Genomic DNA, 24702 nt, shown 5'->3' with positions numbered 1-24702 from the left:
GTCTCTTGTCTTGTTTTTTTTTTCATGGTGGTTCTGGTGGAGGCTTCGGTTCTGCATGCACACTGTAGTGTTGCTGTCTTGTTGTACAGCTCCTGTTGCTCCTCTATCATGGGACTTGGTTGCCAGGGTGAAGCAGGTGCTACCCAGGTGTGTGACTTACAGAAAGCACCTTATAACCCTGTGCACATTGCATGCATGCTCTCAAGATCACTTTCTAGACGAGTCAGTTGAACGTAGCATATGTTTGTTTAATACGCTTTCAAGTAAGTAGAAGAAGAAAATCTCCAGAAAAAAACCCGTAAAAATGAACTAAAACAAAAAACAAAAAACAAAACTTCACATGTGAATGTATGTGGATTAAGGGCAAATGTATGAATAAATCAAGCATAAAGTAAACAAGCCTGTTTGCAGATACGTTTTCCTTCCCATTTTGTTTCTTTCTAGAAATCTAATATGCAAATAGAAAAAAAATATGTTAAATAATCTCACATTAGGTTTACTGTGTACTTAGAATAGGCTACTGATATGCTACTATAAAAGGATGCTTCATACATTTGACTAAAATTAAGACATTTTTTACTTGTAAATATCTTTTTTTTTTCAGTGATAGGTCTTTGTATTTACCTTCATTCACTCACCAGATGCTTTCATTTTTTTTAGAATTGAAACCAATTATAGTTTATACAAATAACAGAAGTGTGACATGTCCTTGTGACTAAAGTCAGACTGGAAGATTCAGAATTCAGCATTGAATTAGGATTTTAGTCATGACATCACAATACAAAGAAGTGTATTTTCATCACTATTTCTACACATTTGCAGGAGAAACATGGGGTTGTTAGGATGGAATGGTTGTGAGCTTATTTTCTTTTCTTCTTAGTAGTTTGGCTGTTTGCAAACAATATACATTAAAATACAATGAAAGAGAGAAAAGTGAAATATTTAGTAGTTACAGCATCTGAATAGTTTTAAATCCACTCTGCTTTACCTTCTTTCATTTATGAGTCGTTTATGATCATGTCATGATCATGTTTATGATCAGCTGAGAGTGCTAAATAAGCTAACATGAATGTTGGATCTCTCTCATTTCTTTTAGGTCAACGCATCCAAAGCAGCTATAGCGATGCTAGATTTCACTCAGTCTCATGCTGAGCATTTTCCAATAACAGCAAGTTCCAGTGCATGTTTTTCCTCTTTCCATCAATTACACTTTCTCACTATCGCATGAACACTACATTTATAGTTACACATCTAATCAGCCTGACTCTCCTATAGTGGAAAATATACAGCCGGTGTAAAACAGGAGACCCTTAAATAAACTTCACCTTCCAGAGCACTTCACCATATCAATGATTGTAGACTTTTTTAAATAGAAGTGTAAGTTACGTTGCTATAGAACTGTTGACAGTGAAATTATCACATGAAAAGGAAAATGAATGATCGAAGTCTGAATCAGTGCCTTCAGAATTCAGCACTAGTGCAATTTAAGATGAACATTTTCTATCACGTATCATTTTTATGACCCTTTTTTATCAAGTGGATGGTTATCTAATTCTTTAAGAATAAAAAGCCTTTGAAAGGTTCTTCTGCAGCCTAAATTTTATACTTCTGACATAATTTCCCACACAGACACGGGATCCATAATACAACTCGAGTGGATTTTGTTTTAATTTTTTTGATTGTTTTATTGTCATTAACGTTATTTGGACACATAGCAATACTGCAGAAACACACAAGCACTGACGGAATGATTCCCCAAACTAATCGGCCTATAGGGAATAGGCTAATTATTGTAAGGCTACCTAACAATGGTGGGAAAAACAGTCTTGCGACCCCTATAGGCTACTTTTTTTTCTTTTCTTTTTTTTTTGCCTTCTTACTGTTGCATTGATTGAGATTAAATCAATTAAATTAAACATTTGGCCGTTTCAAAGTGTTTAGACTAATTCAGACATTGAAATAATTTAAATAAAACATTTGCAATAAATAAATACATAGATAAATAAAGTCAGTGTGAACATATACACACATTGGAATGATATAAAAATAAGAAGCATACCATTTAAAGGATAAATAAGACATTTCAGTCACCCCACATTTACACGATTAAGGCAGTTTTACAGCAGAATGTGTGTGAACTATTTCAAGGCATTTCTGGCTACACTAGAAGGCTAAACCCCTTTTATCATCATTATTATTAATATCATTATTAAGGTCTTAGAACAAAAGCTAAAGTCCAAAGTCCACAGATCCACAAGCTAGATTAAAGCTAAAGTCATATAGGTAGATTTCCATTCCTGTGATTCAGAAGGCATTTTCAGTAACGGCACAGCCAGGATTATCAGTTTCTTAGGTCTAGATGAGCTAACACAGTAAAGAATGTGTGCAGAAATTCTACAAAAATAAGATAACAGTCTAAGAGCGCACAGCGAAAACCAATGCGTTGAATCAACACTGACCAGTGAGGGTTCTGAGGAGAAGGAGGCGGGGTTTCAGGAGTTGTTTCAGGGACCAGGTTTATAACCAAACCTGACCCATCGCTGCTAAGGAATCTGAAATGACGAAGCTGTAATCACTTTTTTTTTGCGCCTGCACAACAACCTAATTGCAAGGTGCGATCCTTTGTGTTTACTATAAAGCAAGCTCAAAGATTACATAACATAACCTATATAGTTTATTAAGGGCTTTGGATGTGAGTAATGAGTAGTGATCCTAAGAGTAAAAAAAAAAATCCACAACCAGAGATAAGACTGCAGAAAATACTAATCTAGTCATCACTTCATTTAGAAACTAGAGCATTTTAGCTATTTCTTAATTGTTTTATTTATTATTATTATTATTATTATTATTATTATTATTATTATTATTATTATTATCTCTGTATTATTGTGAATTTTCATATAATTTCATATACTTCTTTTATTGCACTTACATTTTACTATGTATTTGCTTGTTGATTTACTGTTTAGTATCATAAACGAGTCCCTTCTGATAGTTTTAAAAGTACAAAATGAATGGAATATATAAATAAAGAAAAATAAATAAATTAATAAATAAGTAAATAAATAAGTTCAGCTGAGTTCAATTATGCTTAAAGATTGTTTAGGGTCTCGACCTTCTCCCAGCTCTCGACCACCTACTGTGTTTCATTAACAATAAGTGAACTGAAACAGTGTTGTATTAACCAACACTACTGTATTAACCCAAACCTGTTCTTACTCACAGTGAATTAGAAATTGTAGAACTTAATACGAATTCTAAGTAAACTTACTCTCTTAAGAATACGCATGCGCAATGACCACAATGATTGAGTGACAGAAGTGTTAAATAAAGTCTTCACTGCCTATGTGTTAATTCCGCACTGCACCTCAGTCTGTGTTAACTGAACACCTAATATTTTCGCTGTGCACTTCATTCTGATAAACTACGATATTGTATATGTCAAGAGCGAGGCTCTATAGCTGTGTCGGTTCCCCTGTACGCGCCGCCGAGTTTAATGTTTAAAGGCACGCGGGTTCTTCAGCAGGCGGGCCGCACGGGCACCTGCAGCAGAATCACCTGCCGGTTTTCTGAAGGGTGGCACTTGTTGATGTGGCGCGTGAGCGCTGGGGAGCTGTAGAAAGCGGCCGGACAATGCTTGCACGGATACACGTGAGACGCGTGCTGCACACGGACGTGCCTCTCCTGCGCCACGCGACTTGGGAAAGTCTCCCCGCACACAGGACATGCGCTCAAGTCCAGCGGCGCCTGCACCGGCACCTGCGCATGCTCCAGCCGTTTCGCCTCGTTTTCTTGTAACGGCGCGTGACTCTCTCGACTTGCGCTCAGCGGACCGTGATGTGTAAGGACGTGTTTCTTCAGATAAGCCTGGCGTTTGAACTTCCTCGCACAGCGCTGGCACTCATACATGCCGTCTGAGTCGGAGCCTGAACCCGACTCGGAGGCTCCAGGACTGGGCGTGTCGCGATCTCGCTCGAGTTCACCTTGCACATCCTTATTCGTGTCGTCCGGCGTACGAGGTTTCTTGTCAGTGCCATCGTTTCCCGTCACGTTCAGCTGTTTGGGTTTGTGCCAGCGCCGGTGCGAGGCTAGATTGGCGGGGCAGCTGAACGCCTTGTCGCACTCGGGACACCTGTACTCGACACGCACAATGCGCGAGCACCTGTGCTGAGCCAGGGCGAACGGGTCCGCGTACGCCTCCCCACACAACCGGCACACGAACTCGCCAAGCGGTTTGTCCACGCCGGAGCGCGCACTCGGCTTCTGCTCAACCGGACCCTCTTTGATCCTCAGCCCGAGCACCGGTGAGGTTGTGACCTCGTCCTCGAACTGCAACTTCCTGATCGCTTTGGTTTTTTTGGGCGCCGGTTTGCTCTTGCGCTCGGGCTCTGGTGCTGCTCGTTTGCTCGCGATCCGATTGCTGTTGCTTGTGCCGATCTTTAGGTCCACGGGAGCGCACGCGTGGTGCTGCTGAGCTTCGAAGGAGCTGAGCGTAGGGAAAGACTCCGCCGAGACGGGCGAGCCGAGGTCGAAACGGCGCTCGAGCGACACGCGCTCGTGCTCTCGGCTCACAGGTCGCGTGGGGCTGTACATGGACTGGCACACCGTTTCTGGGTTTCCAAAACGTACCGGTTTGGGAGCGTGGCTCAGACTGTCCGCGCGCGGCGTTGCTGATGCAACTAATGCTAACGACGCAGATGCTGATTTAGGCGCATCGCCCGGTCGCTGTATCTGCTCGCGCTCCTGTTCTTCCTCGTGCTCCGCGCGGATCCGGTAAGACACCGGCGTCGCTTTCCTGTTTCTCTTGACTAAAAATCCTCTGGGCATCTTCGCAAACGAAAGGAAGGCACTTTCTAATGTCAGGTGTCACTGAACTCGTCTCAGTGCGCGCGGGATGTTTTTTGTTTAAGGCGTTTCCGTTGTACAGTGAGCGGTCCCCACCCTCCGCCTCTATTTCCGCGAGCTGCCTCTTTTCATCACCAAGGCATAGCTGCACTGTTTTTAAGCCGAAACGATGAAAGCGACGTCCCCCTCCCAACCAATCAGATGGAGCACGAGATCCCTGTGGATAGGTGAGTGGGAGGGGAGGAGAGAGAGAGAGAGAGAGAGAGAGAGAGAGAGAGAGAGAGAGAGAGAGAGAGAGAGAGACGTTTCGGGTTGGGGGGCCGATCATTCCAGCAGCATTTGAATCTTGTAGCGCAAGAGGAAAGTCAAAAATATCATCGAAGTGCACTCGGTCCTGTTAAGATGCTGGAGTAACGCACAGTGTCGTGGCTGAATGTATCAAGTATCTGCTTTAAGATACCATCCACTTTCAGTACCATAGTGCACAGCGCTGAATAAACACCTGCAGGCAGAATACACTAACAGCTTATCTAACACCACACACACACACACACACACACACACACACACACACACACACACACACACACACACACACACACACACACACACACACACACACACACACACACACCGGGCTCATCTGTGTACAAATGCATACACTGACATGGAGCTACTTTCCTCTGTCTTTATTTACACTGAGAGTATCATAGTGACCGTCTTTCTTTCTTTCTTTCTTTCTTTCTTTCTTTCTTTCTTTCTTTCTTTCTTTCTTTCTTTCTTTCTTTCTTTCTTTCTTTCTTTCTAAACCTCAGTATTTAGAAATATAATGTTTAGTAACTGAAACCGAAATTTGGTAGGCAAAGCTTCTGTGCTTTTCTTCTAAATAAAGTTTATGCGGCTTCTGTCTGTTCAAAAACCAACAGTTTAGTATAAAGTTATGGTCTTTCTTTCTTTCTTTCTTTCTTTCTTTCTTTCTTTCTTTCATCGTAAAACTGAATAGAAATTTAGTTTAGATGAAAACTTAAATATACAATAGATGGAAATTAGACAGAGAACTTGTGCTGTGCTCTCTTCCTTCCTTCCTTCCTTCCTTCCTTCCTTCCTTCCTTCCTTCCTTCCTTCCTTCCTTCCTTCCTTCCTTCCTTCCTTTTCAGTCAGTATAAATACAAATATTTTAGTATCTAAACATAATAGTATTTGGGAATTTATTAGCAGAAATAAAAATCCGTGCTTGTCTCAATGCAGCCAGAATGTACTTTTTTTTTTTTTTAGCTGTATATGATCTTTTTTTCTTCATCTTTGATACAGTACAGGATTTGCTGTGAAGCTGTTTGTGTTTCAGATGATGAGATTACTTCACATTTACAAGCTTGTAATGTAATTTAGTTACTGTAGCTGACTGGAGCTACTGAAAAAAATGGTGAAAATCTTACAGGTGATGTTTACTCACTCACAGCTCAAAGTTTCACATTCGCTGTTATCTGTGACATGACGGCTCATATAGCTGCAGACGTTTGTGTGCGTGTGTGTGTGTGTGTGTGTATGTGTGTGTGTGTGTGTGTGTGTGTGTGTGTGTGTGTGTGTGTGTGTGTCTGTGTGTGCATGTTGAACGCACTGGAGCTTTGTGTCACATTACCATACAGCTGGCAGTGACTCTCTAAAGCTCTGCAAATCCACCCTGGCCTTTTGTGGCCATGTAGAGGAGTCACACTGCGCTTTACCTTAAATAATTCCACTGTAATTAATAACTCAGCAAATAAAAGCTAAAGAGATGCATTTGATTAAGAATTACTTTTGCTTATCCATCTTTAATTAGCCTATATTAAATAATGATGCCACTATTTACTTCAGTAATGTACTACCATACGTCAGATCCATGAGAGATTTAAATAAATCAACCGCAGGAATAGTTTCAGTTTTTCCAGTTAGATTCCATTTTTAATGTTGTATTTTATGAAAATAGTTTGTCTTACATTGAAGCTATGCATATCATGTCCTTGTTAAAGTTAATACCGTTCAGGTTGTGCATACATAGGAAGATGGTACTGATTGAACTCTAAGTACTCTAAAACACTTTCCTTCACGCTGCCCAGTTCTACAGTTTGTTCATGCTGATCTTCAGGAATTGGGCTGTCACTGGCCATCTCCATGAGTTCTGTGATGGACCTCGAGTCACTGTTGAGCTGAGAATGAAACAAATGTATAAAATCAGTTTACAGTTTTAATATTTAATGGCTTATTTAATTTAATTTAATTGTAATATTTATATAGCTGAAACAACACTTAAACTTAAACTTACTACTGATGGCAGCAGAACTATACATATCTTTACACCAGTCTTTCAAGGGAAAGGTGTAGTACCCAGGCCAGAATATCAAAGTATACTAAAGGTGGTTGCAAATTTAGCTCCCAAACATTGGAATAGCCTTCCTGACAGTGTTTAGGGCTCAGACACACTCTCCCAGTCTAAATGTAGATTAAAGACATATCTCTTTACCCAGCCATACACATACTACATCCCATACCCTTGTACCAATGTAGATCTGGTCTCAAATAAACATGATCATTTAGTACTGGTTAATATTATAAACAGTAGCTACGCTAATTCCGCTCCATTTGCTTCTCTTTTTCTACTCATTCTGAGGCTTCCAGATACTATGCCAGCTTTAGGTGTGTTTTAATAATTTATAATCACTTTTTGTACTATATTTCTTATGTTCTTTAAAGCTCCTTTGAGCCGATGTCCATAAAAGTGCTAAACAAATAAAATTTAATTGAATATATTTAAAATGCTGTAGTAAACGTAGAGGTTTTGTGCCTGTTGATACAATGGAGGCAAATTTGAACAATCTTGTACACAAGAAATAAATAAATAGTTGGGTTTTTATATTTAGCTCCTAAAACATTAAAAATTATGGCATTTGGCTGACACACTTATCCAAAGAACCTTACATTTATCTAATTTTACTGCTCAGTTAAGGGTTAAGGGCATTGCTCAATGACCCGTGTTGCATCTCAGTAATAGTGGGATTCGAACTCACAACTTCTCAATCAATAGTCCAACATGTTAACAACTTAGCAGCCACATTTACTGTACTTCTGTACCACTATTATTTTCTGCACCATTTTCCAGTGCTAAGAAATCTGACAGTATTCACACTAAAGGCGAAGCTTTGGGAGCTGATCTGTTTGAACACAGTGTACAGATTGAGAGAGTTGGACAGACGGAAAGACTAAAACTACGCTACATTGCTCTCGTTAGGTAGAGATGAAAATAGGGACGGAGCATAAGGCACTAGTCGTGCAGCATTGTGGGTGATTTTGTAAAACGACGAACAAATTGAAATTTGACGTGACAAAATAAATCATGACTGAAGATAATTTTTTTTTGTCTTTGTATTTTTTGCCCTACATGCGTTATTATTAATGTAAAGAAGAAAATCTGTGTTGTAAATAATTAATAATTAGAACTTTAATCGTGAAATCATACGTTGTTTATAAGAATTCCATACTATAAATAAACCCACGTTTTAGTTTATTTTGCAATCTATATTTTCCTTAGTATTAAATCTGAGAAAGTTACACTGCTTAAAATTCACTCTTTTATTTTCCCTTTATCTGAAGTGCTTCTGAGTGAGTGGTTGACATCTAAAGTTCAATCAAAGTTCAATCAAAATTTTCCATTTCTTTCATTCCACAAGCGTCAAACATCTTGTGCTAACCTCATCTGTCACGATCTGTCGAACTTCCTGTTGGAAATCATCGAAGCGATCTTGGAATATAGCCATGCACCAGCTCTCTCTGAAATAGCTGCAGAACAAAAGAAAACATCATTTGAATCTTTGCTCTTGTTTGTCTGGTAGCATCTGCGTAACAACATGGTCAATAAATTATCATAACAGTTTTGGAGGTGCAGTGAGTTTCAGTAATGACATTCAGAGCAGCTTCTTTTCAGGCCACTGAAGGAAGGATCAAGATTTAATAAGTGGCTGAACGGCTGATGAGTTCGGGCCGGCCGGACGATCTGCCTTTGTCTCCTGGCCATGCAGCAAAGCAGATTGGACACCTGCATAAACAGATTAGACCTGGCAAACAATAGCACTGATGCTCCAGGGTCACCGGTGTTAAAATATTAGACCAGAGGTCATGCAGTCAGACACGGAGCGACGCACGGCCTGCTCTCCACAGGGGACGATGATAATATGATTTAAGACGCTCGGCCCATAAAGCAGAAATACCTTAATGACATGGTCTCACAAGAGCATTACTGATATAATGCTAACAATAGATTACTTGAAACTAGAATCAATTAAGGTAAACTGAGCATGTAAATAGAGAAGATCTTAATCTGGGATTAAACTAAAGTGTAAATTTAGCCATGGTCTATGAAACAGTTTGAGTAGAGGCTGAAAAGTTTTATACAGGATTAGACTTGATCAAGAATTTGCCTGTAACACATCTCTTTCTAAGTCACACACACACACGCATGCACAGACTTAATCTTAAACTGCAATTAAAATTCATTTCATAATTTGCTTTTAAATATGTAAAGAAATTTTCTGAGAAGGTGCAAGATATTGTCACAGCTGTAACCTGAATTTTTTTTAATAGAAACTCATATCAAATTTACACTTAATAATACACATGTTGTGCGTAATGCTTGTGGTGTGTGTGTGTGGGTTCTGTGCTTGTGTTGAACCTGTACTGCTTGTGAAGTGTGTGTATGTGTGTGTGTGCTTGTCTGTAACCTGTTATGCTTGTGAAGTGCGTGTGTGTGTGTGTGTGTGTGTGTGTGTGTGTGTGTGTGTGTGTGTGTGTGTGTGTGTGTGTGTGTGCTTGTCTGTAACCTGTTATGCTTGTGATGTGTGTGTGTGTGTATGTGTGTGTGTGTGTGTGTGTGTGCTTGTCTGTAACCTGTAATGTTTGTGAAGTGTGTGTGTGTTTGTGTGGAACTGTAAAGCTCGTGAATTGTGTGTAGAACCTGTACAAGTCGTGGATCAGTTCCTCGTCAAAACGTGCATACAGATGGTTGAGCAGCAGCTGGTGTTTGCCGTAAAGACAAACATAGTTGGAGACAGGAAGTGGATTAAAGGACAAACAGGTGATGCTTTCCACTATGCTATACTGACTGAATCTCAGCTGGAAGTAGTTTCCTGTCTCCACACTGCCTGTCACAATGCTCCGGCCCTGATGGACACACAAGAACAAACCCGATCCTTAATCACATTTCAGTCTAACACAACATTCACACTAGGAAGTCATCCTTTTTGTGTTCATGCATGACTAAGTGAATTGAGATTATTTCATTCATTCATTCATTCATTCATCTTCTACCGCTTATGTGAACTTCTCGGGTCACGGGGAGCCTGTGTCTATCTTAGGCGTCATCGGGCATCAAGGCAGGATACACCCTGGACGGCGTGCCAACCCATCGCAGGGCACATACACACTCTCATTCACTCACACACTCACACACTATGGACAATTTTCCAGAGATGCCAATCAACCTACCATGCATGTCTTTGGACCGGGGGGGGAAACCAGAGTACCGGGAAGAAACCCCCGAAGCACGGGGAGAACATGCAAACTCCACACACAAGGCGGAGGTGGGAATCGAACCCCCAACCCTGGAGGTGTGAGGCGAACATGCTAACCGCTAAGCCACTGTGTCCCCCATGAGATTATTTCAGTTATGTGAAAATATGGAGTGACATATCGAGTTTTCCCACTTCATGCATAATCTTTATGTTTTTCAATACATATGATTAGACTTACTGGGCTCATGAAACCTCTCCAAATCTAACACTATCAGGCTTCCAGTCACAGAACCAGAACTGATGTATACATGTCTCTGGATCAGTGCATCTGCCAAGTGCCATAAATGTAAATGTCACATGACAAAACGACGTGGTAACAAAAAGCGGATAGCTTTGAGGCTGTAAATTGTTTAGGCTATTAATAAATAATAGAAAGAATTTCCATGTTTTGAAAATTCTTACATTGTATACCTCTTTACTACATAGAGGAAAACAGTTGAAGTGTCATGAGCGCAGTACATTTAAGTCATCTAAAGCACAAATTTTAACGCATGAATGTTTAAAAATATTCTTCACATATCAGTCTGATTCAGATAGCATAGTGGTCGAGGTGAGCTTGGTTAAATAATGTTGGTGCAGTTGACTTGAAAGTTTCACACGTTGCTAGGCAACATGTTTGCTCCAGAACATTGATATTCATCATACAGAAGGTGCTGGTTATTTTTTTATGCAGCTCTGGATTCATGACAGACTTTTCTTTCGATTCCTACACACAACTTTTATTCCTGTCTGTGTTCATTTCTCACTCCCCAAAATGACAGAACTTCAAACACCCAAACAGTTCTAACAGTTTTCACCAAAATATTATTTTTTAGACATATAATTGTTTTCTATCCATTTTCTATCCCACGTATCGTACACAGGGAACTTGGAGTCTGTCCTAGGGGACTCAGCGCACAAGATGTGACACCGCAGGACACAATTGTGCACACACTAACACTCACACACCCATCTAAACACTATAGACAATTTGGAAATGTAAAACAGCAGATAACACGTATGTCTTGCACATGGTCTCAGGGAGGAGACTGGAGTACTGGGAGGAAAACCAGAATTAGACAGAGAAGCTGAAAACCCGTAGCCAAAATTATATAGTAGCCAAAATTCAGTCTCCCAAAATTGCTAACCATCATTATAGTCATTAACTATATAATTTTTATAAAGCTGCTTTACAACAAGGTGTATTGTTAAAGGCACTATATGAAAAATGTAATTAGATTAATAATACTTGTAATTATACTCTAATCTTATACTAATATACTAAGTATACCATACTTATACTAATCTGCATTTAAATAAAAACTACATATTTTTAGACACTTGATATATATTATTACGGCTAGTGTTTCCCATCAGAATTAAATACACTAAACCCACATGCGAACACACAGAAGCACCAGCAGCGGTTATTAAACGGCCACAAAAGAAGAACTACAAACAAAACAAACACTGCAAAAGGTCATTTGAGCACAGGGTATGTATAACGGGATTAAAGGTTATTGTTAAAGACGTCTGCAGGATACACAGCTCCGTATCCACTTATCCTGATAATGAAACATACCGTAGCGCTGCTGAGTGATGGAGATAAGGTGTAGCCTGAAGGTTTTGTGACATGGAGATAATGGTATCCACCTGGTAGCTTTGCACCTGTACATAAAAAGCACAATGAGAGAAGGTAAATGAACTGTATTTCATTTTGTGACACATTTTAAAGCTGTTATGAAGGATACCCAGGCACACGGGGTCTAACATGAGGGATGGTAAGTTAAGGATAATGATACTGTTAAGAGCAAGGAATAAACAATGATGTGGAATGCTTTTACAGGAAAATAATCAATGATGGTATGGTGCAGTACAGTCCTAAAGTGCAAGTGGGTTTGTGCATTTGTTAAAGAAATCACATCATAGTTTTTAATCAGTTTATAGTCACATTAATGCTGTAGTATTCTTGTCCAGAAACAAGAAATGATTATCACTTGTTTTACTAGCTATAAACAAACAATATTATTGAACACTTTATTATATATTGTAATTTTTTTCTGGAAGGATTTACAGATGAATTTGGAAGGTGTCAGCATTACAGTGTCAGTGCTTTGTAACAGATGTAATTAAGATTTTTACAGATGCGAATGACTTCAGCATAGACATCTTTCACAGCAACACAATGCGCTAAATTCTTTTGTCTTATTTACTTCAAGGGAGAGAAAAAAAAAGGTTACTGCTTGTGTAATGTGGAAATGGTTAATAAAGAAACATGCTAGCATTGCAGATTTGCTATGATATAAGAAGAATAACATACTTTGGGATGTATTGTTAAAGGAAAATAATCAACTTCTGTTAGAAATGCAATGCCATTTGGTGTCCTGTCATTGTTTTCCAGTAACAGTATATAATGATGATACAAGTATATCAGACACATAGCACAGCAATTAATACCTGAAAATGCACCTAGATAAAGTAATTAACACAAGTAAGTGCACTTAAATCTATATTATACATTGCTAGACCAAATTTTTATAACATTCCACGATCCATAAGTACAATATAATACATTTACAACCCAGGCTGCATAACTCAGAGAAACTCCACCTATTGATGCCTGACAAATGTGAGGGCTTCTTTTGTCAGTAAATCCTCTTCCAATGACCTTGTTTACATTTACAGCTTGTTGGCAGGAACCCTTATCCAGAGCGACTTACATTTAATCTGTTTTTTTTTCCTCTGTTTTTTTTATTCAACTGAGCAATTGAGGGTTAAGGGCCTTACTTAAGGGCTCAGCATTAGTAGCTTGGTGGACCTGGGATATGAATTCACAACCTTCTTATCAGTAGCCCAACACTTTAACCACAATGGTACCACATTCAGTTTTCTCTGGATCGTCTGTGCTCACAGCTCAACTCTGTACAGAAATAATCAGCTGAATAACTCTCCGATTCCACAAAAGGGAGGGGAAAAAGAAGCAAATAGACAGAAAGTTCTGGAAATCTGAGTCTAGTATAAACCCAGATGTAAAAAAAAAGCATTATTATTATTATTATTATTATTATTATTATTATTATTATTATTATTATTATTATTATTATTATTATAAAAAAAACTGTATGTTTTTCACGTATGTTGTTTGTACACGTTACATTTTTAAGTCGACTGGTTCTTGACTGGTTTCACTTTTTCAGATTGCCACAACAACATATTAATAGTCCAATTGGCTAAAACTGGCTCCCAAAAGGACTTGCCTGTTATCTTAGGCTGCTTGTAGATGGGAATGAGACGACCAGCATCTGGTGCAGGTTTAGCTGGTGGCTCCAGTGTTGGGTCGAATAAGTGCAGCAACATGGACGCCAGCTCCTGGCCCACCTCCTTGGAGTTAAAGAACGAGTGGGACCATTGATCAGCATAGCGGCTGCGAGATAACTTTGTTAAAGGTCCAGCAGCATGGATTTTGCAGTCGTTTGTGTGGTATGTTGAGTCAATTACCAACCGGCCATCAAACAACAGATAGTCATTATTTATGGCCTTAAAGGAGTCAAAGTCCACACCTTTATGGGAGAAGTTAAAGAAGACCTGAAAAGGAAAAGTTTTAATATGAGAAACATTTAAAGGAAAAAGATTTTTATCCATACCCGCTGCTTTTGTAGTGTCACAGGGTGGCATGGCATTCATAACAGCCCACGATTGCAAATTGTCAGTGTGATTGACAGTGTGGTAGTAGAGTATGCCAACCCAGAAATTCAAACTGTTTTGTGACATTCTGCCTATATTTTCTATACCTACAGTATATCAGTCTAGCAGAGGTGTAAACAAATGCATCTGATTTTCATTATCTGGATGAGTTGCTCAGAAAATCAACTTAAAATGGTAGTTAATGCATCTCCAAACATAACAAACTTTCAACAGAGACATAACTTCTTCAATAATCATGTTAAAATTCATTTCAACCATTTTCATGAAAATAATTTTGGTAAGTGTTCAGTTATTACATTAGAATAGAAAGAAAGAAAGAAAGAAAGAAAGAAAGAAAGAAAGAAAGAAAGAAAGAAAGAAAGAAAGAAAGAAAGAAAGAAAGAAAGAAAGAAAGAAAGAAAGAAAGAAAGAAAGAAAGAAAGAAAGAATGAATGAATGAATGAATGAATGAATGAATGAATGAATGAATGGGCACATTACTTACCGCACATTCCAGTCTGAGGGGTGGGCCATCTGTGGTAAATGAAACAGATGTGAGTGGCTCAGTGTGCTGTCCATCATTCATCTGAGCAAGCAGACAGTTGTGATGGATCCAAACATCCTGATCCTCCAGAGCTGTCCTCACTGCCTGATACACAGTCAGGTTTGGGAAACAGGATGGAGATCCAGCTGGGTTCTGGTGCACCACATGGATGCGGGATCCTGTTACCCCCAATTTCAGCAGTGTCTCCAAACAGGTGTAGACATCAATGGTGTCCCCGTAAACTACAGCGTTACCTTAAGAATGAAAAGGTACAAGCGTAACTTTATCTTTATCACAAACCAACAATTCATAGCAGCATCTCTTTTCATAGAAGGTTTCACTACAACATGTTTTTTTTTATTCTAATAACTTGTTTTTATAATCCATTTATTATTACTTTTAGATATGTAGAACTTCCATCATAGAAGTCTCTAAAAATGAACTGTTTCTATAAAAATAATGGATTGCTATAGGAAAGATAATAAGAACATAAGAACTCGATAATATAATGTTTTAGAAAATTAATCCACACCTTCCGATTCTAGAATTCAACAGCACAGTAGTAGAAGACACCCTAACCATTCACAATTACAGGTTACTTTATGATTTACATTCAGAGTAAAAGTACTAATAAAATTAAGATGTTGATTTTAGAAATTTCCAACAGGTAAAATGCAGATATGTCTCTCTCTATAGCTCTCGCCTATCAGGTTTGCTCACAAAGGTTGCCTTTAGGGAGCCACATTGGCTTGTTTTTATTATGAGCTAAGTAAAGTTTTGTATTAATTAGAAATATCTGTTGAAGTAAGAACAGCTCTCTCTACTGGACTGTACAGCAGAGTGGACTTTAGACCGTAAATAAATAAGAGTGCAGGATCTCTGTCCAGGGTGCTGAAACAGTGCTAGTTTAGCAGTAGTGGTGGTATAACAATGAGGCAATTCAGATTAATGCATTGATTTAAAATTCAATTATTATAAATAGTAAGTGTAACTGATAATAAAGCAATTAGAATTGATTATATAGGTTATTTCTGAAAAATATATTTTCATAATCATTTTAATATTTTCAACTGGTGCGTAAAATTTGCAACAGTCAATCTCTACGTCATTATCTTTCAATAATTAACAGTATGCCTACTTCAGATTATCAGCAAACTTGCTAAGATACTGATCAGAGATTCAGCAATATTGTCCAATACTTAATCGTTGCCATATTAATCAAAATTGTATTTTACTGGAGTAGAGAAAAAGTCTTTATATATATATATATATATGAACCATATGGTGTGGATGCTTGCGGTTTAGTGGTACAGTTGGCAGCATGTAGTAGTGGTTTATTATTATTATTATTATTATTATTATTATTATTATTATTATATTATTATTATTATTATTATTATTATTATTATTATTATTATTATTATTATTATTATTATTATCTATAGATTATGAGTGCTAATGAGGCTGTGACAGAGTAGAACATCAACTAAAGGGTCCTATTGCCCCCACTCCCCCCACAGGCACTTAAGGATAACGTAAATAAAATCATTAATGCACCATTCCAGTGCTCTGTGATACAATTAAATACATTTCTATCTAAATATAAAATTTAATTAACCAATTCCAAATAATTAATTTAAAGTCAGTGTCCTACAGCACAAATGTAAACTTCCATTATGTCACGCTGATATTGTATGCATTCGGACGACATCATTTGCACTCACTCATATTTGTGCTACTTCCCAGGTTATTAGAGGACCCTGTAATTAGTAAATATAATAGGTCTAATCAGACATTGTTTGTATCACTGGCTTTCTCCTCGCTCCCTTTAGAGAGCAGGATTAATCCTAAAGCCCTCCTGATATTAACATCATCCACTAAATAGATGAAGGAGGCCAACCCACATCTGACAGATGAAAGATTTCATTCTGACTAATTAACTTGTCATTACAGCCTGGCAGTTACAGCAGGAATCCATGTAGGTGGAATGGAGCATGTGGTAAATCAAAAGCACAATTTACTTGTCTTGTCTTTACTTGACACAATGTCACATTTTCAGATTGAAAAAGTGAATAAGTGACGTGACATACGGCTAAGTACGGTGACCCATACTCAGAATTCGTTCTCTGCATTTGACCCATCCAAAGTGCACACACACAGCAGTGAACCCACCCACACCGTGAACACACACACACCGTGAACACACACCCGGAGCAGTGGGCAGCCATTTATGCTGTGGCGCCTGGGGAGCAGTTGGGGGGTTCGGTGCCTTGCTCAAGGGCACCTCAGTCGTGGCCGGCCCGAGACTCGAACCCACAACCTTAGGATTACGAGTCAGACAAAAACTCTGCCACACATGAAGGCACAGACTGCACACTCACCTTCTTGCTGAAGAAAGTTCTCCATCAGCCAATGGTAGGCCTGAGTGCAGTCCTGCTGGTAATTCAGAGTAAAGAGGTTGGAGGGAATGTGACCAGTGTATCTGTGGATGTGTTTCTCTGGCACCAAGCTGGTGGAGGACCATGTACTGATGTCTGCTCCAGTAGGACAAGGCATCTGACAAAAATATATAAGTAAATTCACTATAAATTGGAAATTAAATTTGTTTAATTAATCAAGCCCAGTTAGCTATTTTATGAAGCTCAGGTATTTTTAATAAATCCTGCTTAATGTACAGATCACTGAAATTATAGTTTTATATTAAATATTAACAATTTATCAAATATTAACAAGGACATATAAGGCATAAAAATTATTTAGGCTCAAAATGTATTTGTCCTTCAATGACCAGATTTGAACAATTAATTTGCTTCTCTGTGGACACTGACGTATTAATGCAATCTGCTATTTGTGTTAAAACTGTGTGAGTACTATTTTCTCATATTGTCTGCTTTTCTCCTTACCTGGTATTGCTGCCCAGTGCAGAGGATGAGATGATCATAGGGAATGCGGTGATCTCCGTTGACTTGTACACATGTTATTCTCCTGTCTATAGCTGTCATCTTGCCCTTTATCACATTGACCCAGGAGCGCAGTGACAGCTGAGCATGATCTCGACTGCTGTAGCAATGACTGCAGAGGATATCAGAGAGTCTACTTATTTACAAGCATGCATGAATAGTCAAATTCATAAGTCAGGCAAAACAAAGTGTATCTATAATCACATCCAATAGGACAAATGGAAAACTAATAAAATGTCGTTAAACATGGCCAATTGATGACTATCTCCTAAAAAATTTAATAAAATATAAAATTGCATCTAATCGCATCATCAATAAGATGTAATAGTAATAAAAATCCTATCGCAGTCATGCGATTTTTGATAAGCATGTCCTGTGTAATTCTGCTCTAGCTAATTAAGCTTACCTCGTAGATAGAAAGCTCATGTTGTCAGTGCTGTGGTGTTCAGGTAAGCCATGAGGAGAGATGAGAGTCAGGTTGTTGAACTGCAGATGAGGGCTGCAATTAGGAACATATGTAAGATGTGGTTTGGGGCGGATATTTAAAGAAAAGAGATTTGATTATTTGCTAGCTACAATTGCACTGGAAAATATGAAGTAAACATATAAATAAGAGATAAACAGTGTATGCCATCGATGGAGGCTGGGTGATTATTGGTGTAATGGGGAATTTGTTTAGAATATTTTTTTTGTATCTATTCTTTTAACTAGCAACTTAAGCTATCTTTATATTCAAGACTGTACTTTATTCAAATCACCTAATTTTATTTTTGTCTTTTTAATTTTTGTTCCCTGTAACATTTCTAATACCTGATTGTAATCAAGTTAATCATCAGAAATGTACTATAAAATCTAAAAGAAATGGTTTACAGTAAAATCACATATCGTCTTGTTTTTGTTTAACGTATTAACACATAACGTATTAGTTGGACTTCATTGCTGACTTACTAACAACAAAACAAAATAACCAAATAAATATGTGACCTGTAGTGTAAAGCATTGCCTTTTTAACATTGTTTGCATTTTCAACAGAGTGCAGAACTATTTTTGGGACTAAAATACCATCTGTTTTCAATATTAAAGAATAAAAAAGAAGGCCTGACCCCGCACTGTGCTTTGCTGAATACAATGCTTTCATATAGATGCCTCCTAAATGAAGATGTATTTGTAAAGTGGATTTTGCCCATTTACGGTAATCAGCCTTTCTGCTGTTTTTTTTTTCCATGAAGAATGCCACTGAAAGCAGGGGCATGAGCATGAGGACAGCGGTGATAACCGCACACCATTAGAGGTGGAACAAAAGGCTGTCGGGTGTGTGAGGTTATTCAGTGAATGCTAGAGGGGCAGATGCAGTCCACTACTGACATCCCTCCATTTCCCTTTGCAGCATTGGCATACATTAAAGTGCTTTCTTCACCAAGCATCACGGTAAAAGCCCTTCCTTTGTTTTCTCTTTTTTTTTTACCCTCCGCTGTGTGTTTAGTCCCCCTCCCCAGGGCCGCGTTTACCCTCAGGAGTGTAAAAAGGTCCCTTGTCATGTAAATGGCCTGTTGTGTGTTCAAGAGCGACATTATCGCAGTGTGTGTGTGCGGCTCTGCAGGTCTGGAGATTGTCAGTGTTGATCTGAGACACAAAATCTGGACACAGGAACACATTGCTCTCAGACCTCTGCTCTGGATTAGATGCTTTCTAAGCGATTGGGAAAGACAGAAAGACAGTACACCAGCACTATAGTGTTATTTGATGTATGGGGACAACGTCCATCAAAACATACTGTTATTGTGTCTGGAGATACATGATGCCATTTTGATGTCTGATCGTGTTCATTACAAAGCTTTGTACTTTGGTGCTTCAAAGTAAAAACAAACCCAAGCATTATGTTAAACAGTTCTGTTTATTGTCTAGGAGTAAGTATGTTTTCTGTCCTATCTGGAGAATTAAACACCCCCCCCCACACACACACACACACACACATCATGTCCGCTCAACATCATGTATACACAAAATATACACCATTTCCACTGTATAAAGGACTTTTTTTTTATCACCTGTACAAGGTACTAAAACTTTTAGCACCCCTATACTGAAACTGCACTTTTTTTCATTTGCCTCCAGACTATGACTAAAGGTACATGAATAGTTTTGAACTGAATTAAATTTTTTTCTTACACAGGCTCAGGTAAGGAATGTAACATAACCGAATTACAACAAATTGCTGAACATTAATTAAAATGAGAACCACTTAGCCCATTCTTTCCTCTGTTATTTCTTGCATACCTTTCCTAATGTTTTCTATACTAGAAAGAACAAATCCTGTCACTTTACATTCTGCAAAGCTTCTAAATATAAAAATCTAATTTAATCAAATATATTTCTCACTCAAATATCAATTTCCTTTTTACTTTCCTCCCTTCTCATATCTTGTCACTCTGTATATTTTACTTAATTTTTTTGTTTTTGTTTTTATGTGGAGAAACAACCATAGATGTTAATGTACCAGCTGTGTTTGGGAGTTATAGATTACAGGTAATCTGGATTATATCATTTAATTACAAAACTCAAGTACCTGTCATCTAAGGCCATAATTAAAAGGAATTTAATCAGATTAGTTACTTACAGATTATATTTTTGACGTCAGTGAATCCTATTTTATTAACATGTAATTTACTGAGTGCAGCATGAACTGCTCAGAAAATGAGATTACATGGTATTCTGTTAATTATACTATATTTCAATCTTATTTATGTGCGTCTATGATAACTAAGTCAGCTTTTAACTTTCCTTTCAGTAGACCAGGATTTCTAATCTTAAAGTCAAGCCAACAACTATGGTCATATCAACTGTGTCCAACTGGTACAGTACAGTTCAGAGTAAAATGAAACAAGATTCCTCCATAACTTCGGTGCAACATAAAACAGAAAACTACAGGAAACAACAACACTGTGAACAAACAGTGCAAGACAATACCGTATAATAAATGACAAGAGACAGTGAAGCGCTGACCAGTACAACGTTTTGTAATGAATAAAGTGCAGCTGTAAACACAAAAGACTCATTTGCAATGGACAAGTGAGGGTTCAGGTTTTACATCCAACCAAGCAGGAGTTACACCTGGTTCCATCTGTTTAAATAGACGATCACTGTTTTGGTGAAATGAACATCCACATACTGTACACACTAGTCCTTTGCTGATAAGATCGGACACCACTGCAATGGATCTACTTCTGACAGCTATCTGTTTAATGCTAATTGGTGATGGGTCTGTTAGGTAAAAGTAAGGCTGTGTTCTAAATGCTGATGACAAACACCAGGACTAGCTGAGATCGAGTCAGGGGTGGGTTTTAACAGGGAGGAAGTCCAAAACTGAGCCAATGTTTTGTGTTTTGTAAAAGAACATTCTTGTCAAAGATCATTATTATTATTATTATTATTATTATTATTATTATTATTATTATTATTATTATTGTTGTTGTTGTTGTTGTTGTTGTTGTTGTTGTTGTTGTTGTTGCATACTATGGGTCAAGACCAAGACCATATTTAGCAAACCCAACATCAAAGACTAACAAGTTCAAATGCCAATAAATCTAAAGAACAATAGAGAAAATTTAATATTGCCTTGAGTTTCCTAAGTAATCACCTGATTTACAATTTTTCCTCACACTTAAACAAATTACACATCGATTAAACAAATGATTAAAAGAAGAAAACAAAAGCCATGTTTCTGAAAACGTCTCCCATTTTTTTTTAAAAGTGAATTAAAAATTTGTTCTAAAAAGAAAACAAAAACTAAGAATAAAGAATGTATGCCAAAGTCAGGAAAGGTCAAGGTCAATGTTTCTCCATGCAGGAGGCACAATGGTGCAGCAGGTTGTGTTCCTGTCTCACAGCCTCAAAATCCTGAGACTGATCCTGAGCATGTTCTGTTTCCTCCAAGTGTCGACAAAAACATTTGAACTGGTTGCTCTATTGAATGAGAGTATGTAAATTTGTGTACAAGGGTCCCTGAACTAGAAAGGTGTCCCAAGGTGAAACCCCCCCCTTTGTGCTCCAGACCCCACAAGTGGTTAATAAAGGTTACAAGAAACCTAAGTAAAAAAAAATCAGAATGAAATATAAAATGTGACATAAAGCTTGACATTTCAATAGTTTTGGATGACTGAAAGCCTTCTTTGCCAATTAGGTGGTTCTATTTTTAGTATCATAATAAAATGATCATTTGTATCATTTTTATGTGTCAATACTCCTTTAATAGCAGAAATAAAAAAAAAAAACACCAAAAGTTTAACTTCCAAAAATAATCAGTTTCTTTTCTGTGATAATCTCCGTCCTGGCTGTAAAGCTAAAGAGCTGAAGCATTACAGTCACTGCTCTTTGGCACAATACCATCCTGTGGTTTTTTTTTTTCCAATCTTATCAGTGACACACAGGCCACCATTGTGGCCAAGCTCAGACCTCCGGGGCTCAGAGGACAAGCAGGGGAACCCATGAATCTTTATCTGTCCCTGCTGCTACTGCTCATGACCCCTTCATAGTGACTGATGGAGAGGAGGGGACAAGGGGGAGTGAGGGGGATGGAGCTTTGGGTTTAGGAGATAAGAGCTCGGCCACCCCGTCGCTTACACGTCCCGAGCCGCCATCACTTTTAGTGGACACTAACTGCCTCATTAGTCAAGTTATTAGTGACAGCAAACACCGATCGCCTGACAGGAGAACAGTGGAGCAGCTAATTAAAGGGCTAGCGCCCGTGCGAAAGCTGCCAACCTCGAGCAGCTGCATGCCCACTGAGCCTGCCAATGCCGCTAGAGTTTACATGAGAACACACACACACACATATAGAAACACACACGTTCAAGCTGACCTCTGGTTGCCAGGTAGTTATCTGCTTTTGCGGAAATGATAACGGCTCTAAAATGCACCTTTTGTTTGGCTGAACGTTGTGTGCAAACATGAAGCATTTATATGACTCTCCTATGAAAATGTCCCTAGATTGGAATCTTTCAATAAATAGACGATACACAGCATACCTTGTCAATGCTTTGCAATACAAACAGTCAAAGCTGTGAAAGAAATTAATCACAAGCTTTGAGCACACAATCACTGGCTTTGAAGTACATATACAACTCAATCTCAGAGGATGACAGGAGCACTAATTGCCTTGGTGAAAAAGCCATGTTGAGATGAGTATTAGCTTATAAGCCTCTAAGCTCATATTTCAGGCAATCAACGTCTGTCCCAAATCCCTGTAGTCACTTCCACTAATTATAATCACCCCAAAGATGACATGCTATGCTGTTTTCTCTCCTCTCACACAAAAAAAAAACTTGCTGTTGACATTCTGATGAAAATAATGAATGCTCTTGATTGCTTTAGCAATGTTTGTTTCTTTTTGACTGAAGTGGAACATCTGCTTAAAGTGACCTCAAGAAGAAAAAATAGAAAGGAAATACAGCCTGATTTCAATAAGTTTATGACATCTTTATGACATTAGTGTATCAAAAAGCACAATGTAACACAGACATGCTACAATGCACTTTTGAGCTGTTCGGGTCCTACGTAGACTTAATGATGAAGTATTTGACACTGTTGTCTATTAAACATGTATCTTATCAGAAAACAGCAAAATACAGCTGATTTGTATTAATTAACACTTTTAGAAAATGAAGTATATTGAAAACTAGAGTTTTGTATAGTACTGTATATACAGTCATATAAATAAATTAGGACACCCCATGAAAGCATGTCGTATTGTTTTAAACAGTTAAACATATGGGCATTTTATCTTCATTTTAATAACAATACTGGAAGATTCTAGTAATATAACTAAATAAATATTCCCAAAGAAAAGTCTTTTTTTTTAAATTATCCATAAATGTCATTTTAAAAAAAAAGTCAAATTTCTTGTGAGGAAAAAGTAAGGACCCCCTCATTTATTTGTACTTAAATTGGATAAAATTACCACCCACAGGTGTATCACAGCAGGTGCAAGTTATTCGACCATTGTTAGAGCATTTTGAAGAAGGTTTGCCTTATTTAAACCTCAGAAATTTAGTTTGGTTTGCTCTTAATTGTTGAAGTGAGAGGTATCACCATGGTGGGATCCAAAGATCTCTCTGAGGCATTCAGAAAGAAGATTGTTGATGCTTAAGAGTCTGGTAAGGGATATAAAATGATCTTAAAAGTATTTTTAATTAGCCAAAAATCATTTACAAGTGGAGAACATTTAAAACTGCCAACATGACCAGGTCAGGCCATCCAAGTGAATTCAACCCAAGAGCAGACCACAGGATGCTTAAAGAAGTTTCCATAATTCCTGAAATATCATCACCTTGACATCACCTATCAGGAACTAGAGCAAGCTCTTACTACAGTTGATGTCAAAATGCATAAATCTACAGTCAGACAACTTTAAATATCATGGGAGGTGTGCAAGGAGCAAACCATTGCTGTTTAAGAAAAGCATGTGGCCAAGAACACAGAGACAAAGGCCAAGACTTCTGGAATAATGTGCTTTGGACAGATGAGTCTAAAACTGAATTATTTGGAGACCTTAACAGAGGGCATCTTTTACATAAACCAAATACAACATTTCAGGAAAAGAACCTGATACAAACTGTGAACCATGAAGGTGGAAGTGTTATGGTTTGGGGATGCTCTGCTGCAACAGGGCCTGGCCAGCTCATCATCATAGCATCCACTATAATTTCTACATTGTATCAGAAGGTGTTTAAGGAACATGTGAGACCATGTTTGGAACTGGACCTTAAAACATGACAAAGACCTAAAACATAACAGTAAATCCACCAAGGAATCGCTTTAATGTTAAAAAAAAAACCAACAACAAAGAATTCTGGAATGGTCAAGTCAAAGTCCAGATCTATATCCTATTGAGATCTTGTGAGATGATTTAAAATAGACTCTGCATGCAAACCCCTCAAACATCACACAGCTGAAAGAATTCTACATTGAAGAGTGGGGGAAACTTTTTCCAGTCAATGTCAGAAACTGGTAGATGGCTACAAGAAATATCTCATTGGGGTTATTTCAGCCAAAGGGGAAAACACTAGCTATCACATAACTGAATATTTAATGG

General features: G+C 38.1%; 2 protein-coding genes across 2 annotated transcripts in view; both read right to left on the bottom strand.

Annotated features, from left to right (window-relative positions):
- The window catches only part of insm1a (insulinoma-associated 1a), a 6817-nt gene extending 181 nt beyond the window's left edge, over positions 1-6636 (bottom strand). Inside the window, exon 1 of the mRNA XM_027155362.2 lies at positions 1-6636. This exon is cut by the window's left edge and continues 181 nt beyond it. Within this exon, the coding sequence (XP_027011163.2) occupies positions 3520-4827 (1308 nt within the window). The 5' untranslated portion in view covers positions 4828-6636 and the 3' untranslated portion in view covers positions 1-3519.
- Positions 6637-6758: 122 nt separating this feature from the next.
- cfap61 (cilia and flagella associated protein 61) overlaps positions 6759-24702 on the bottom strand; it is a 39424-nt gene continuing 21480 nt past the window's right edge. Inside the window, exons 17-25 of the mRNA XM_027155360.2 lie at positions 18019-18111; positions 17556-17724; positions 17034-17208; positions 14614-14906; positions 13682-14009; positions 12007-12092; positions 9830-10035; positions 8571-8658; positions 6759-7031 (exon numbers count right to left, since the gene is read on the bottom strand). Of these exons, the coding sequence (XP_027011161.1) occupies positions 6855-7031; positions 8571-8658; positions 9830-10035; positions 12007-12092; positions 13682-14009; positions 14614-14906; positions 17034-17208; positions 17556-17724; positions 18019-18111 (1615 nt within the window). The 3' untranslated portion in view covers positions 6759-6854. The remainder of the gene's footprint in view (positions 7032-8570; positions 8659-9829; positions 10036-12006; positions 12093-13681; positions 14010-14613; positions 14907-17033; positions 17209-17555; positions 17725-18018; positions 18112-24702) is intronic.

This window comes from Tachysurus fulvidraco, chromosome 16 (assembly GCF_022655615.1).
Source record: "Tachysurus fulvidraco isolate hzauxx_2018 chromosome 16, HZAU_PFXX_2.0, whole genome shotgun sequence".
NCBI classification, from domain to species: domain Eukaryota; kingdom Metazoa; phylum Chordata; class Actinopteri; order Siluriformes; family Bagridae; genus Tachysurus; species Tachysurus fulvidraco.
Note: the sequence above shows the minus strand (reverse complement) of the source record. Positions and strands in the feature narration are given on the sequence as shown.